General features: G+C 48.7%; 5 protein-coding genes across 5 annotated transcripts; 2 read left to right on the top strand and 3 right to left on the bottom strand.

The window, feature by feature from the left end:
- Positions 1-492: 492 nt before the first annotated feature.
- Positions 493-3899, top strand: BKA67DRAFT_532679 (RIC1-domain-containing protein; the record flags this gene model as incomplete). The annotated part of the gene is made up of 3 exons (XM_046099567.1): positions 493-909; positions 971-3142; positions 3207-3899. The coding sequence occupies 3 exons, from the start codon at positions 493-495 to the stop codon at positions 3897-3899; spliced, it is 3282 nt and encodes a 1093-aa protein (XP_045961705.1).
- A 699-nt stretch (positions 3900-4598) lies between these two features.
- On the top strand, positions 4599-5561 carry BKA67DRAFT_532678 (casein kinase II, regulatory subunit; the record flags this gene model as incomplete). Its single annotated transcript, XM_046099566.1, has 3 exons — positions 4599-4655; positions 4731-4976; positions 5034-5561. The coding sequence occupies 3 exons, from the start codon at positions 4599-4601 to the stop codon at positions 5559-5561; spliced, it is 831 nt and encodes a 276-aa protein (XP_045961704.1).
- A 3608-nt stretch (positions 5562-9169) lies between these two features.
- On the bottom strand, positions 9170-10892 carry BKA67DRAFT_189418 (Intradiol ring-cleavage dioxygenase). Its single transcript, XM_046095342.1, has 3 exons — positions 10172-10892; positions 9588-10115; positions 9170-9449 (listed from the first exon to the last, which is right to left on the bottom strand). Exons 1-3 carry the CDS (start codon positions 10545-10547, stop codon positions 9214-9216), a joined length of 1140 nt encoding a protein of 379 aa, XP_045961703.1. The 5' UTR covers positions 10548-10892; the 3' UTR covers positions 9170-9213.
- BKA67DRAFT_189410 (uncharacterized protein) lies at positions 10633-11252 on the bottom strand. Its single transcript, XM_046095341.1, has one exon. The coding sequence runs from the start codon at positions 11149-11151 to the stop codon at positions 10681-10683; it is 471 nt and encodes a 156-aa protein (XP_045961702.1). The 5' UTR covers positions 11152-11252; the 3' UTR covers positions 10633-10680.
- A 4226-nt stretch (positions 11253-15478) lies between these two features.
- Positions 15479-16977, bottom strand: BKA67DRAFT_189388 (uncharacterized protein). Its single transcript, XM_046095340.1, has 4 exons — positions 16946-16977; positions 16609-16814; positions 15822-16484; positions 15479-15774 (listed from the first exon to the last, which is right to left on the bottom strand). Exons 2-4 carry the CDS (start codon positions 16623-16625, stop codon positions 15612-15614), a joined length of 843 nt encoding a protein of 280 aa, XP_045961701.1. The 5' UTR covers positions 16626-16814; positions 16946-16977; the 3' UTR covers positions 15479-15611.
- Positions 16978-17402: the final 425 nt, after the last annotated feature.

Genomic DNA, 17402 nt, shown 5'->3' with positions numbered 1-17402 from the left:
ACGCTAGCCCAATCAAGTAATACAACGCGCAGGGTATTAGTTCAGCGGAATGTCATTGTATTGGTGTTAAGGCAGTGTCTCTATTCATTCTACATTTTGATATGTCCATATTTTATTCTTGGACCAGAGGCTTACCGGTGTTGTACAAATCATTTGGCTTCAAAAGACGCATGAACTTGGATGGAATTCACGTGCTGCACAAAGGCGCTGCTGGGAGCTTGCACAAGCTTGGAGCATTTGTGGATCGCAGCGGTCACAATTGCAGGGGTTTAGGTTAGGTAGTTACTGCATGGGCATTACATTACAGTCGCTGCGGCGGCTGGCGTCGCGGTACATCAACCCCCCGTTGTAACACAGCATCTGATATCCAAACTCGCTGTCACCGACAGGGCAATTGGCAGCATTGGCAGCAGCGGCGAAAACTCCAAGAAGTGTTGATACATCGCTGGCATGCGGTGACGCGAATGAGGCCTCATTTGGCTCAAAGCAGCCATGTATTGGCCCGTTGCGACTCCCCGGATATACGCAACCACCAGCCAAGCTCCGTCCAGGCCAAAAGCTGTGCTATCTCACGATGGCACTGATTCTGCGCTTGCCGACGACAACGGCTCTATCCTGACGCTTGAGTCGGCGGCCTTGAAACCGACAGAAACCAGTCCCGGTGAAACACCGCCTGCTCCTCCCACTCCGTTGACCCCAGGGCTCTTCTCTCCACGAACTCCTGGTATCAACTCGGTTGAACATGAGTTCCCGCTCCATGCAAGCGCACAAAGCTCCCAAGAGCAGCTTGAGAGCTCCAGAGAAGCATATATGCCAACTGGGGAGCCCATCATTGCTCTGAAGGTTTCCAGAACCGGTCATCTGTTCGCCACCATCACATCAACGACCATGACAGTTTGGCAAACCAAAGTACGTAATATTGGGTCCGAGGCTTATAGTTCTGTTCGTATCTGACATATTCCGCGTCCAGCCCACCGTTGTACTTGTTGTAGTGGTGCGCTCCAAAGCTTCCATACGGTCCTACGGCACCAACGTAGCCCTCCTCCTGCGTCCCGACTCTGCCATCTTCGTCGTCCAGACAAGCTCAGGTTACCTTATTACATATTCTCTTGCCACAGATGCCGATTCGCGAGTGTATAAACCCCACTTCTCAGACCACACAAACATCCAAAGACGCCGACAGAGTCACTTCGGAGGGCCCGGGAATTCCTCCCCAGACCAGATCTTCCTTGGCCCGGGAGAAGGCTCCGGTGTCCGAGACATCAGTGTTCGATTCCGGAGGGTCATCAAGGTGGACGCCGGCATCGAACATGTGCTCGCGCTCGAAGACGAACTGGTGGTAGCCACAAAGAAACCAGCTGCGGTCCAATGCATCCGGTGGACCCCGGACAGCACTGGCAGTCAGACAAGCACCGAGCTGGTCAGTCGTATGGGCTGGCTGGAAAAGAAGATATCCATCAAAGAGATGACACATGATCGACCCATGAACCTGTCTACTTGGATCACAAGTGATGGCAAAGCTTACGCTATACAGCGCACTTCAGCTTCACAAGGGCCTTCACAAGATGACGAGCTTGGCCCTAAACGGCTTTTCAAAGGCCACTGCTTTCATACCCCTGAAGATGAAAATTCCCGTGCTATCAGAGCGATCGTAAACGCCAGGTTCTCATTAATTGCTGTAGGATGTGCTGACGGCAGTGTGCGCGTTTATTCCGTGCGAGATTATTCTGGCAACATTCCATCTTCTCACGTACACAAAACCTCCGTCTCCAGGCAGTCTTCCGGGGCACTTACTACAATCACCTATTCGCCCGATGGTTACTGCCTCTTTGCCGGTTATGAAAACGGTTGGGCAACTTGGAGTGTATTTGGCAAATCGCTAAGTACAAGTTTTGGGGCCAATCCGTCGATCACGGAAATCAACAAAGAAGATTGGATATCTGGTGTTGCGGATGCCTCCTGGATAGGAGGCGCTTGCGAGATCCTTATGGTAGGCCGCCAGGGTGAAGCCGTATGGCTTCTTGAAATGGCTCGCAGTGCGGTGACAGGATGCTACAGTCCTCCAAATCTGTTTCGAACTGTTCTGCAGACGTCTTCTAGTGTCATGGTCTACAGGGGATATGATCTCCCGGATTTGACCAGTATCTCCGCGGAACCGTTCTTGTGGCATACGGCGAGGATACCCTCGAACTATCTCCTAAATCAATGGCCTATTAGATCCACCATAATATCATCGGATGGAAGATATGTGGCCGTTGCTGGTAGACGAGGTCTTGCACACTACAGCATCAACAGTGGCCGATGGAAAACATTTGCAAACGATGCTGCAGAAAACGAGTTCGTCGTTAGAGGTGGCATGTGCTGGTATCAGCATATCCTTGTCGCAGCAGTAGAAGCCAATCGGTCGTACGAATTACGACTCTATTCGAGAGAAGCGGCTCTTGATAGTGGCACAGCCATGTTCACCCAACAGTTACCGGCCCCAATCGTACTAATTACTCCTTCTGGGGACGACTCCCTACTAGTCTATACATATGAAAACCTGCTGTACCACTTTGTCTTTGTCCCGGTCGGTAACACGATTCGTCCTGTTCAAGTCGGCCAGATCGCATTCCACGGTATAGTCAGGTCGCCTGCCAGAGTCAGGGGTCTGAGTTGGATACTGCCAGAGAGCCAATTACTCGATGGAGATCCATCCCAAGATGTTGCTGTCGCATCAGTCTTGTTTCTGGTTGATGGCAAGCTCGTATTACTACAACCATCGCTTAACGGCGAGGGTCATCTAAAGTACGACATGCGCGTTATATCTCAGAATGTCGAGTTCTATATTAGCATGCGAGATCAGTCTGCCGTGTACAAGCTTCACGATTCAAACAGTCATTTCTCAGCGGAAACCGAAGAATCATGTCTGAGGAGCTCCTTGTGGGTGTTTGAAGGGAACGACCTCAAGGGGTGGCCGGATGTTCAAGAGGTTCTTCAAGCAGCAACGAACTCAACGAATGAACTGCCGCCAACAATGAACATGCCGCTTGATTTCTACCCCTTGTCGCTACTTTTAGGTAAGGCGATCGTGCTTGGTGTGGAGCCAGACTTGGTGCAGCGGAGAGACATCACCTTCTCCTTCTTCCGCTTTTCGATCAGGGTAAGTCCAGTCCCGTCCCAACCAGTCTGATGGTAATTGTTGCAGGGGTGCTAACCAATTTCAGACACACCTGTTTCTTCCGGAAGTGCTCCGGTTTCACCTGACTACTAACAACTCTCTGGGTGCGCTCAAGCTGGCGCAAAATTACCAAGACCTAGAATACTTTGCACATGGGTTAGAAATCCTCCTGCACCACGTCCTCGATGAGGAAGTTGATTCGGCACCAGCACCGGAAGCAGCGATTCTGCCTCGAGTGTTGTCGCTGTTGTCGTCGTTCAAGCAATACCTGGACATCGTGGTGCAATGCACGCGAAAGACAGAAGTCAGATCTTGGCGAACACTCTTTGCGTATCTTCCTCCACCTGGAGAGCTCTTCGAAGAATCGCTTCAGCGGGGCTCGCTCAAGACTGCGGGCGGTTATTTGCTGATATTGCATACATTTGAGGAGCTGGGGCAGGCGTCGGAGCAATCTGTACGTCTCTTTTCGCGAGCTATCCGCGAGGAGGACTGGGAGCTCTGCAAGGAATTGGCACGGTTCCTGGCGGCCATGGATGAGAGCGGCGAGACGTTGCGTGAAGCTATGCAGCTGGTCAATCTCAGGGTGGAGCAGGATAAAGACGAGCTGCCAGGGCTTATGGCCAGACTAGAGGTGCCTTCTCGACGGTTTAACGGAGGCTCTCGACGGGACTCGGAGACGGGATCAGATACTCAGTCCGCAAGTGATGGAAGCAGCTTTGGGACAGCTAGCCCTGCATAAAACAAGGGTCAAGAGAGGTCGATGCCATGCAGATCTGACCTGTTGTAAGTGAACGAAGGTGTGAGCACCCGGTTGATAAGAGTAATACGGGTGATGGATCACCTTAGATATTTACTACAGACTGTACGTGCTGCCATCAAGTAATCATAAGAATGCCTACATAGATCCATCTGTATGGGCAGAGGAAGTTATGCACGGACCATAAATTGACTCAGGATTCCTGCTTGTTCGATAGAGCGGCACCCAAAAAAAACCACTTTGCGCGGGCAGCCGCTAACAACTTAGCTAACCTCAGACCGAGTACATACTTAGCCAAAGGTAATCCTGTGCATATTTCGCACTGATTGCAGTGACCAAGGCAGGCACCCCACCACTAAGTTGAGGAATTGATCGCAACCTGCCAGCCCGCGTCCCTCCGTCCATCGATAATAAACCCCCCACCATAAACCCAATATCAACTGCTTGGAAAGCATTACAGTACAGCACGGCACAGCACCGCAACAGTAGACCACGGACCAATTGTCTGGGCAATACCGGCGCCAGGAATATCGTCCAGATATCTCTGCATCCGACGCGCGTGATGACGGGCGCCTGATATCCTTGGATCAGAACCCTCACCTCCTCATCTCGCCCCCCTTCGCCCAGTGTCCGACCTTCCCGTTGCCGCGCATCGGCCTGTAACACCGTATCCCAGCCATGATGGACGACTTCGCTTCCGAGTCAGATAGCGATTACACCAGCTACTGGCGGGACTGGGTATGTGAATCCCTCCCGTTCGTCCCGTGGGCTGTGTTCTTGACAGCGACCGCTTACTGACAGAGACGCTCCCAGTTCATCTCTTCGCGGGGCAACGAATACTTTTGCGAGATCGACGAGGACTACCTCACCGATCGCTTCAACCTGACAGGCCTCAATACCGAAGTCCAGTACTACCAATATGCGCTGGATCTCATCACCGACGTCTTCGATCTCGACTGCGATGACGATATGAGGGAAACAATCGAGAAATCCGCACGACACCTCTACGGCTTGATTCATGCCCGATACGTAGTCACGACTAGGGGTCTGGCAAAGATGGTAATGCTCTCTTCTCCACAGCCCCAAGATCCTCTTCTCTAACCTCCCCTCACACAGCTCGACAAGTACAAGAAGGCCGACTTTGGAAAGTGTCCCCGTGTATTCTGCCACTCCCACCCCCTGCTGCCCATGGGCCAGACCGATGTACCCAACCAAAAGCCTGTCAAGCTTTACTGTGCCCGTTGCGAAGACGTATACAACCCCAAGTCGTCACGCCACGCCGCTATCGACGGCGCCTACTTCGGTACCTCCTTCCACAACATCATGTTCCAGGTTTATCCCGCCCTGGTCCCGCCCAAGAGCGCTGAGCGTTACATCCCACGAGTCTACGGATTCCGAGTGCACGCCCCGGCAGCCTTGATCAGATGGCAAAATTCCAAAAGAACCGATATGCTGAGACGCCTCAGGAAAATGGAGGTTGAAAGCGGGTTCAAGGGCGAGAATGGTGAGGACCTCGAGGATCTCGATGATGAGGAAGAGGACGACGACGACGACGAAGCTGCCGGCTTACTCGATGAGGATGTGCCATTGGACCACGACAACGACGTTGTCATCGCAGGTGGCGGTCAAACCAACGTTAGTTGAGCGTCCCTGATCGTCTGGCGTCGTTCAAGCGCCCAGTTACGCCAACGCGGGGAAAGGACTTGACGCGTTGATGCAGTGCGTATTGTGGGTGTGCAAAGGAAACACAGATTGACCTGGCCATGAAGATGATCAGGTAATATTCGGTTGTTGGAGGGGTTGAGGATGGAGAATTGCACATGGACCGGCGTTCGATATAGGAATGGGGTCCCAGCCGGTTGCCTGTTTATTTTTGGTTGTTGCCGCTCGCGATGGCGTTCCTAGAGATTCCCCCAGTATTCATCAGATGAATTACAGCAGGGTATAATGGTATTTATTCAACAAGACTGACCTGTGCATTGGGGGGAGTGTTTACAAACTGCTCATGTTTGTCAGGTATAAGGGAGTTCTAAGGAATTCTGATTAGGTCGTTGTATTCTCAGGCACAAACCTAGGTCCGCACATGTTACAAGACCTATGTTTCTGGACCTATATAGGTAGATCTTGTTGTAACGTCTACTAGTTGCAATGGATAAGAGGCCGACCTCGATACCATTTCTGGGAACGGGCTAGAACGTTGAGAATCTGACCGGTTTTATTTTATTTCCACTACTAAAACGGAAGAGTCTACAGACATTCCATCTTCTACTCACATATGTCGTTGCAGCCTTCTAATGAGAACATTGTTATGGTCTGGTCGGATCAAACATAAAATTAATCTTGACTCACAATCTGCCCGTCATGTCTGGGACTCTCCACAGCTACGCGCCACCACAACGTCTCCTATCCGTATGTAAGCCAAGAAGAACCCCTAAAACTAGGGTTTACGATTGAAACATTTTACGCTTTCGTCAACCTATCACGTGTATGTCTCAAGACCTTGGAATCACTCCTTGCCGTCTAGCAAGCCAGCTTCAAAGCATCAAAATAATAGTGAAAGCTGATGAGCCGCAACACGAGATTTCATCGCCGCTCGTTAAGGTAGTGGAGCGCTACAAGTATGAACTTGACACCAATGAAGGCGTTCTAATCTGTCGTGTCAGCTTGCTTCAGTTGTGCCCAACGATTTTCTTTCATGGCCGAATCAACGAAATACCACGGCATGACCTCTAGTAGCGTTTCGTAACAGGCCGACGTTTCCATACTCGCCTAGACCTCATATCTCTCGGAGCACGTGTCGGCTGGGACATGTGTGCTTTCGTCTGCCATAACGGATGTCTAGCTAAGCGTAGAGACGCCTGCTTCCAAAGCAACCCCTCTCGCATTTTGACATAGTTTGGGGTGGGCTGCCTGAATGGATAGTTCGCCTTCTCGCATGGGAAGATACATGGCCTGGCCCGAATCCAACTTATAAGCCACTCAGTCACTCTACGGCTGTATGCAAAATTGTCAGCTCTCGGTTGCCCAAAACTCAATGACCAGGTAAATGAATGCATGTGGCTCGCACACAAGGCACCATTCGCTTGAAGCGATTGCGATTGCATCAGGAGACAACCCGGAACGGACATATAAATGTGTTTGTAACCTTGTTTTGTTCCTGAGCGAGGTGACAGTACGGCCAATTTGTATATGCAGCTGGGCGTTTCTCTGAAAACCTGTAGGAGGATTACAAAATTCATACTACGAAGTGACTGAGCAGCAGGCGCCAACCGGCGCCATGGAAGCCCCGGCCCAAATATATCGCTCCCTTTATTCACTCCCAGAGATCCCAAAATTGTGGCAGAGCCTCGTGCCCTAACCTCATCTGGTGTCTTGTGATGCTGAGAGATGTAATATCACTCGGATTAACGAACGATCAAAACCTTGCATTCGGGCGCACTATCCTGACAGTGTTCATCCAGAGTGCATTTTATCTCAAATTTGCTGCTGGTACATGCTTGGCTGTGTCCGCACTCGGTTTGTATTGACGGACTTGATACCGTTCTCGTGACAGTGTTGTTGGTTAGGACTCTCATAAGATCCTCTTGCAGTGACATAATAGTCGTTCGTCTGTGAATAATAGGTCACAGCCAGGATAAAGCCAGGTACGGACCGGCACAATATTCAAGATCAATGTGTTGTCATCTGGTCGATATTAGCATGATGACATATGGTGCCAACTAGTACAGGGGCCTGGACTATAGGTTCTATAACCTATCGTGCTCAACTTCATCCAGCGTATTTGCAGACCAAAGCTGGGTTTCCACAGACACGTCGTTGCCGATATTAGGAGGGACATTCGGGAGACATAAGAAGAGCAAGAAATTGCTCGAGCTCATCGAAAACATCAGAAGCCTCACAATTTTTAGGACTATGAGAGTTCGATTCTTACACAAACATGAGGCTCCCTGAAGACAAATGAAACTATGCTGGCGATATCGCCATCATGATTTAGCTCGTACAGCCTTGATGGGTTGTCCGTCTGCAAAGTTTGAGTACCAGAGTTTCTGCCTGTTGGTGCCGTCGTAACGACTAAGTCGGACAACGCAAACCAGCAAGACTCGTTGAATGATTGCCCAAAAGCTGGTCGTGTTGTCCGATTATGGCGTCACTCAGAACCAGTATTGGCGCTGCTTCAGTGGCGGTTTTTCTTTTACTTTTCGAAATTAGCAATAAGCCCCTTTTTGTGAGCTTATAGGTCGCCTCGTAACACACTGGAAGAGGAAAGCCAATGCAAGTCATATGCAGTTCAGGTTGACATCCTAATGATTGAACATCTCGACTTTTAAGGCATCGCAAAAATACCCAGTCGCAAGGAAAGTCATATCAGCTTGAACGCCCACTGACGTGTGATTGTTATACACCGGCTTATCTCATATAACGTTATTGGCTTTCTTGCAACCAATCATAACATCTTTGAACATGTCTTCCACTATGTTGCTGATGCTCACTATTGGGTCGGCATGGGTCGTGCCCCTGCGGCCCCGCGGCCCCGCGGGGGCGTCACTCCAGTGGGACCTTTCCAGGTGAAGCTCGGAATCCGAGCAGAACTGATTATCACCGCACCTGAAAATACGAGCTATTACGCAGCTGCAATGTGCGCAAAACAAACCAAGAGACGTTTTCTTCTCCTTCTAGATCAACCTGGTGGACCCTTTTCTGACCGAATTCGTGTTCGCTGTATGGCACTCGCTGGACCATAAATGGTCGAAATGTCCACTCTCGAATTGAGGATAAGTACTGGCCACCTCCCTCATACATGTCTTTATTTCGTTCATTTTATCATTATAATGCAGCATTATGCGTCTTACACCTTATAAACCTTCCTGCACACGCTTTTATTTATCACTCTCAGCGACAGCTGTACGCCTGCGCTTCTACCACAAGGTCAAAGTTTCTGAGTTGACTTCGTCTTCAGTTTTGGCGATAAGACCATTTATGAGTCGGTCAAGAAGCTTTGCAGCCCATCTGTGGAATGCGTACCAATATAGTCCTGATGGAAAACCGGAAGGTTTGAGGACGATAAATATTGGTCCTCATATAGGGACATTTCTGTGTACACAGGCGAAACAATCAAGTGATGAAGAAGAGAATGTGGAACAAAGACCAGATTTGTTCAATGATGTCTATCTGTGTTATCGGTTGACCAGGGGCAAGCGCACGTGGTAACAAGAACACAATTTTATATATACAGAACTATGTACAGGCAAAGTCGACACGCTCACAAGCAGTTCTAACCATCAGCATTCCAAAGCGCTTAAGCAGTGCTGGAAGGGGCAGCAGAAGAGCCGCTGGCACTAGGGAAGGAGCCACTGGCATCAGGGGGAGAGCCGCCACCACCACCACCACCGCCGGAACCGGAGTTCTCGTTCTCAACACCACCCTCGGCGTAGTAGAAAGCAGCGGGGGTGACGGATGAGGTCTCGGTGGTGTTGATACCGAAAGCGAGCCAAGCAAAGACACCATCGGAAACGCTATCGCCTAGAAGAGTGTCTAGACACAAACGAGAAGTCAGTATTTGCACGTACTTGAAACAAGGGTATGACATCCGGATGGCGGAGAGACGATTGTTGTGAGACACGCTCTCAATGAGCACAGACGAAAAAGATAAAACATGGATGAACCACTTACACTCATGGAAAGGATCGATACCCTCAGTAGCAGTCTCCTCAGACAGGATTGAGTCGTCAGCGTTCTCTGTGACTTCCTGGGTGTTGGTGCTGTAGGGAGCGGTAAGCTCGACAGCCGTGATGAGGTCCTGGTCAAAGAAAGCTTGGCCAACGTGGCTAGCGACAACCTCGTTGCCCAAGGTTCCGTTGCAGTAAAGAGTGGCGTTCTGGTGAACCATCAAGTGGATGTGGGTAGCACGGGAAGTGTAGTGACCGGGGAAGATGGTCTCGAACTGAGCCACACCGTCGGTATCCGTCTTCTGGATTCCGCGGAGCCAGGTGTTGTCGATGTTGGTCTCATCCGAGGAGTCACCGTTGCCGGAAGCAACAATACCGGAGTAGACACCAGTCGAGTTGCAGTGCCACATCTCGAGATAGACGTTAGGGACTGGCTCGCAAGTGTCGACATCGATGACTTGGTAGTCAATGACGGTGTCCACACCCTCCTGGTCCTCGATCAGGTTGCGTCGGACGTACTCGCCTCCAACGTCTAGAAACATATTAGCCACCAACACCTACAGTCTGGATGGCGATGCGATAACTCACAGTAAGGACCCTGAGTAACTTCAGGGGTGAGAATACAAGAGCTGTTACCGCTGAAGAGGGTAGCGGCATCAGTGTTCAGAGTGTACCCAAGGGAGGTCTCGTTGTGAGAAGTTGCCAGCACGGTATCCAGATCACGCTTGTTGATGCCTCGCTTGGCGCGGGCCTTCCCAAGAGCGGCCGTTCGGCGTGCGACGTTGCGCTTGTCCATACCGCGGGCCTTGAGCTTAGAAGCGCAGTGGCTGAGATCGGCACGCTTGACGGAGCTGAGGAACTCTCGGCGCTCGGCAATCTCTTGGGTAACATCATGGCCGGGGTGGGCGAGCACTGAGCTCGACAGAAGGGTCAAGCCCGAGACGACAGTCTGGGCGAAGCGCATATTTGCGAGTATGGAAGAATGGAAATTGACGAAGTGAATGTGTGTTCGAACTGAAAGGAAGGTAAGTCAAGCACTGAGAGACTGGTGAGGAATTTCGAGATTTGGAATGAAGGTGATGTTTCTCTGATTTATATTAGACAATCATGTCGATTCCCATGGGCCGTGTAGCCATGAGAACTTCTCCACAACTCGACCATATCCGCACGCTGAGCCCCTTGACGACGGTCTTGCAGAAGCGTTGCTTGGCATTCAGGGCAAGACTCCATTGGAGGTGGCCAGCGTTACGTATGCACGTGCAGGGAGGCAGATGAAGGCTTTGGAAGTTATGCAAGTTCTCAAAAGGCCCATTCGCATTTTCCAATACCTCGCTGTCCACTGTCATCCTCTCACCAGCGTCGTGGCTGCTCACTGAGACGCAGCTGAGATGACGATGTCCCAATACTCGTGCTTTCACAAAGAGTTGGAAGTTGACATGAACCCACTTTGTCTCGCTCAACCTTGTTTTAGCGCTTAAAACATTCGTCAGCTCCAAAATCGTTGGACTGGCGCACGCAAAGAGCAAAGCACCACAAAGAGTCATGTGAATAATCAACTGCCAAGACATCTGGTGAGACTGTAGCTAGTAATTGGTATATTGGAGGCTGTCATCATGTTTCGCTCTAGAAGGAAATGCCGTAAGTGCTGTGGGCCATGGAAGTCAAACGAGACGAACCGTCCAATCAAAGGTTTTGCATAAACTCCAGCACCCAGAATATCCTCATCCACTTGGGACCGAATGAGGCTAAGCTCCCCAGGACCGCGTCAGCTCAAAGCTCCCGAGGTGCGCGGCACCTCATCCCGTACCTTTCATCACTAACTTTGACGTGCAGTGCCGATCTTGACGACGACAACCCCAATTCTGCCCAATCGCCGTTTGCACATTTCCAACTCTGGTTCATGCTTCCAGAAGACCACGAAGCACCGCCTCGAATAGACTTTACACAAGCGGGTCCGCTTCGGTATGTGGGTAGGCCAGTCGTCAGCTCCCCATGACCACAACTGAAAAGCGTCACTGTCCCCTCGAACCTCATCTCGCATTGACTCCTGGCAGAATCCCGCGGCGAGTGGCCGGCCTCCGAACAACCGCTAGATGACTCTCGAAGAAATCCAGGCCCGCAGAGATGTCAAAGAGCCGCATCATGCGCAAAGAGGAGTGCGTGTGGCCTGGTTGCGCCTGTAGCTAACAATTAGACGACAAATTGCTTTCTTGGACCTTAAAACGTTGTTTTCCCCTCAATTTTCGCTTTCGAGAGGACCCTATCGCCTCACCTCAACTCGATAATTTTTCTAGCCCTGCGAGGTTCAGTCTCAATTTAAGATCATGGTGTATGTGTCTTTCAGGAGAAGATCGATAATAAACCATCTGCTAGTGGCTGTAAGACTACTTACAGATGGCAGTTTCTCAACCACAACCAGCGTTTGAAAACTCGACCGGCTGTTCGTCAACGGCCACGTCTCAAGAATGAACTACCAACATGAAGCCTTCCTTTGATCACGAAGTTGTCAACTGCAGTCACTTCAAACGCACCACGACTCCAACTCGATTATCTCTGTCAAATGCGCCGCATCAATCACTACTTGCGGAGCCAGTCGTGCATGTATGCAAGCTGACCACGTGACTAGACGAATTAATATACGGAAACGTCGCAGATGCAGGAAAACGACATCGACAACTGTGGTTGCCGATAAATACTTGTTTTTATGAAGTTGTAGGGGACTGTCGTTTCTTATCTGAGATTCTATAGTCGGGTGCATGGTCGATACCCTGTACGAGCACTCGCCCTGCCGGTATCTCGCATTGTGCCACGGCTTCAAGAATAAACATATGTCCACTACATCGAAGACACTAGGATACCAAACTCTCATATCTGAGGTTTGTATTGGTCCTAGATATCATAGAACCCGGTTCGGGGCAATGCAATGGTCTCTGATGTTGTCTTATGTGCCGCTTCGGGTACCACTCCCGACACTGCCGCAGCAGCACATGTGATCAACAGGGACGACAAGATTCAAGTAGCCTCTCCCTGCAGCCAGCAATCGCTTGCCCAGCTCATTATACCACCATTTCTATAGACCCACCAATGTCACCCCATCAGTTCAATCTCGTGCACTACTAGTCATGCGATAAGAAAAAACTAATATCATCTGACCATGCATGCACTTCAATAGCGCCAAGTAGTAGAAAATGTGCAGACAGCTCCGGCACACAGCCAATAGGGTGAGCAGGTGAGCAGCACCGCCTTCGAACGCGCAATGTTGCGCGACCAGCTCTACGTTGCAAAACCTTCGCAATGAAATACTGATACACTTAATTGCATATCATGATATGGCTCTAACACGCTGGTTTTCGATGCGTGTGTAACTTCTGCTTAAGTTTGGTTGCACATTTGTGCAAGCTCTAGACTACGAGATGTGGTGGTAGTGAAGCGTGGATAGGACTTTCAGTCCTCTAGCGGATCGAATGTCCACCAGTACAGCTTTCGAGTCGTACACGACATAAAGATACTACACTTTTCTTTCAGCCATTCACTTCCCAACCACCTTCCTCGCCGGTTGCGCCCTCGCCGATGACGCTTTTGAGGCGCGGGGTATTGGACTTTCGATGAGCTGCTTAACCGACCACGCCTGGAACCTGTGGTTGAATATCTCCCTCTGTTCTTAAAAGAAGATGGTAATGGATCGACGGGCTATTCCGTTATAGTAAGAGAAGTTTGACGAGATATAGAATTGGACTATTCAAGCATCCGGTGCTCCTTTGCAAATGAATAAAGAAATAATACCTTAAGCATATGGCTTGCTTGTGTCAAAACTGAAATCCCGCCTAATCGTGGGACCGTAGAATTAACGACTGGCTAAAAGCATAACCAAGAACAATAGTGAAACCGGCTACAGATGACGTGATCGGCCGACAATCCACAGGCGACTATCCGATATTTTCCTCCTCAAATTTGATCCAGTCGCAGTTTTGATTAATACTATAGCCAATATAGATTCCGGTTTGGGAGAGGGAATAGAGTTCTTTGAAGGAATGTACGTGTCGTAAGGTTATCCTGGTCGCAGCGCTGTTAGATAGACACTAAATATCAAAAGCACTAGCATCCATCAACACCTGCGACGAACTAGCATTAAATCTGAGGGTAGATAAAAAAGTCCGAGTTCATGTATCTGTAGCAGGGGGCAGGAGGAAAGAAGAAAGGGGGAAGGGCAAGGGCAGAAACAGGCTTACTAGTACGACGGCAACGGCGATGGCGACGGCGATAAGACGAAAAGAAAAAATAACAGCGAAACGAGCCGGCGGGAAGAAGCACAGAGAATGATATATGTGCTCGATGAGGCAAGTTGAAATTACCATAGCTTTGGTACATGGCCGAAAACTCATCCACTAGCTGGAAATAAAAAATGCTACACCCAGATTATAGATAGCAGAGCAGTAGTTAAGGGTTCGTCAACCCTATAAAGCGAGGGGAATTCAATCTCGAGAACTTCATGCTAATCTCCTACTCTAGTGCCGGACTCCAGGGGTTCGCCGGCTTTTGTGTATTATCCGGGTCTTCATATCTAAGGTTCGCTCTCCGTAGTTTCCTTCGCTCCTTGACGTAGCTCAACAGGCTAAGGAATCTTGCGCTTCCAAATTTGAGTGACCGGGTCGTCTTATGACTGCTCCTAAGAAGCACGTCCATGTCCGGCAGTCTGTCTTTGACTTACTGACAGTCTAAGAGCCTCCAGCTAAGGTTGCATTTAACAAAGTGCTTTCAAGCAGATGTATGCTAATAAAATATATCGCACTTGCACACGATCGGAATTGATCAAGTTCCATTAGATATGAAGCCAGTTTAAAGCATTGGAAGTTTGACAAATAACATAAAAGCGCGACAACCAAGATATGAAAAGAGATAATCAGATATAAAACACCATAACCAGTTGTGAAATACCGACACCAGGGTTTTAAAGAGCAACATCAAGATAATTGATAGACGTTAAAATCAATCGTCAACTCCATCTTCCAATGTATAACAAAATAGTTCAATTCTGTTAAACATTGGTGCAATCGACTATAACCTGGTGAGTAAATACTCACGATCTTTTTTGTGGATATAAACATACGAGTACTGCAGTTACAACAACGATTCTTGGCACATTGGTTGCAATTGTTACAGATCTTGTGGACTGACTCTTTACAAGTTGCGCAAGTGGCCGCCATATTGGATGGATTGAGAATAGACGATTGGTAAGTTTCAAGAAGAATTAGGGGATGACAGCTATGAGACTGAATACAGTTGATTTGATGCTATGATCTAAAAAAAACTTTAGAAATCGAATGCGAGGAAAGTCTAATTTATATCGATTTATCACATATTATCATCTGTGTTCAACTCCCCGTACATACCCAGAAAAGGACTATCCATGTTGTTCTATCACCAACATGTGCTGTTATATCTGTCAAATTCCACGTATAGACAAAACAGAACAATTATCCATATTGCTCCCATCACCAACGTTTGCTGTTACATATGTTCAATTTCACGCATGTACAAAGCAAATTGACTGTGTATTTTGGTCCATAATCAACGTCTACCGTCGTTCGTTATTGACTTGTTGGATGTTGAAGTCAAAGCGGGGTGCTGCTTACGTAATTTGCTGATGTTATTGGTGTCAACTAACCTAGCTTATCTCATGTTCGCCGCATCCGGCATAGACAAAGAAAACCGCTATATAAGGTGAACTAACAACGAATTCACCTTCGCATGCGGCACTAACAAAGAGCTATTACACCTAATTAAGAGGTCTCAGTTTACGATCATTCCTATCTCAGATCAACAACAGAGCATAGGGCCGGATGCAGAGCTAATAAGAAACGAAACATCATGTAATACATCTAGAAATTCAAATCGGCATTCAGCTAGTATTTCTCAAGACTCATAACTGTGTTGGACCAACCAAGATCCTGTAGTTGCCTACAACCGCTTTTGGGTTGATGATGAGTAATTACTTGGATGCTATCGGGGCTAACAAATTGATCTCGTTTCAAGTGCTGCCAGCACCATCTGTTGCCGTTCGGACAAATATCGTCAGCTTGTGCAACCCCTTCATCAACTCCACTTCAATGGAAGAAGTTGGGAAATCCCAGCCTTCATAGCTTTGCCACATTTGCCTTGTCCTGGGGGACTCGGGGTCCGCAAACGGTTTACTGTAAACGTTAGAATTAGACCTCTAACTCAGTCTGAAAATCCTTACTTTCTGTTGTTAAAAGGCGGCCATTGGTCAAATAAGCTGATAAATGCAGCAGGGCGAGCGAGGTCAGCAACGATTTCCTTGACAGGAGCAGAGACATAGGCACAAAACACAATAGACTCGTCATCGACTTCTGCAAAGCCTCCGGCCCCAAAATCCCCGACGACTTTGAACCCCATTCGTTCTAAGAGACCTTTGGTGTCATCTGTATACCCTGGATCCTGCGCAAGTAGTTGGACCTCCTTGCCATTATGGCGACGGGCTTCCTCCGCCATGGTCAATGCTGCCGCGTGTTGCATCATTTCTGAGTCTACTTCGGCACCATCCGACTCTGCGTCTACTGTTTGGTCAGCCTTTTTGGGGGGTGGCACCACTTGGGGGGGCCGACGCGCCATATCGCCGAGACCGAAGCAGACGATCTTGGTCACTTTGTGGGTAGCCAGGACCTTACCAACAAGCGACTTGAAAGATTCACAAGTGACACTCGCATTCCATAGCTTCATCTTAGTCTCGAAAAGTCTCTGCCATCCCTGTATGTTGCCCCGGAAGTCTCGTCTTAGCTGATTTTGCCAGCCTACTAGATAGGAGCAGTAGTAGGTTTCGGAAGGACCCTCCGGCTTTCCAGCAGTAAGTAGCCAGTACTCTTGGTATTCAACAAATGGTTTCCTACAAAACCCTCGAGAGAATTAGTTCATGTGTTTTCCATATCAAGCTTAGCAGATTAAGGCGAATGCTGTATTAAATGACCGTACCATATTGGCTTTTGTACTCCGAATAAAGGGTTCCTCACTTGGACCTGTTTTCCATCAATAGATCGGATAGTAAATCTATCTAAGAAAGTGAATCATTCTAGTTGTCGTTCAATGTCTGCCAGGTCGTCCTTCGTCCAGAGTTTGACGCCTGAGTCGTATAAGTCCGCTACGCGTTGGCTGCTTATTGTCCACGGTGTATAGCCATAGTCCAGCAACGGCAGAGGGGACTCCACTAGATCCTGTTCTTCACGCTCCAACGTGTCAGCTGTGAATCTGCTATCGGCCATTATTGATGTAAGGTAACGAAAAACAGTCTGAATGCTTGCATAAACTAAATAAGCCCACAAATGAAGTGAGGAGAGGACATTGACTGACAAGAATCTATGTTACTACTGAATAATACTCATGGTAAGGTAATTACCCCGCACAGGGAAGCGTTACCGGGACCTACAAAGGATGAGGGGGTATGCGAGATATCTTCTTGTGAATGGCCGCGCCGTGTCCCGCAATTACTTCAATTCTATCCCACTGCCCAGCGTTTTATGTCCTTCATTCACCTTAAGATGCCTTCTCTTGGCACTACGAGATCCTTGTGGGATTTGACGATTTAACGCTATTCTTATGTTAGATGACTTGCTATTACTCTCTTTTTACTACAGGGTTAGCTAGAGACTACATGTAAGCTAAAGGGTGGCGCTTCTTTATAAAAAGTAAATTTTATAACTCGTATATAACGTTACTTAAAGGGTGGTCGTATATAACTTACAAGGTATTCATAAATAAGTTAAAGGACATTATAAAGTAGTAATATTTTAATAAACTAATGTTTTTG

The sequence above is a fragment of the Truncatella angustata genome (assembly GCF_020726525.1).
Source record: "Truncatella angustata strain MPI-SDFR-AT-0073 chromosome Unknown BKA67scaffold_2, whole genome shotgun sequence".
Classification (NCBI taxonomy): Eukaryota; Fungi; Ascomycota; class Sordariomycetes; order Amphisphaeriales; family Sporocadaceae; genus Truncatella; species Truncatella angustata.
This window is presented reverse-complemented; position numbering and strand designations above follow the sequence as displayed.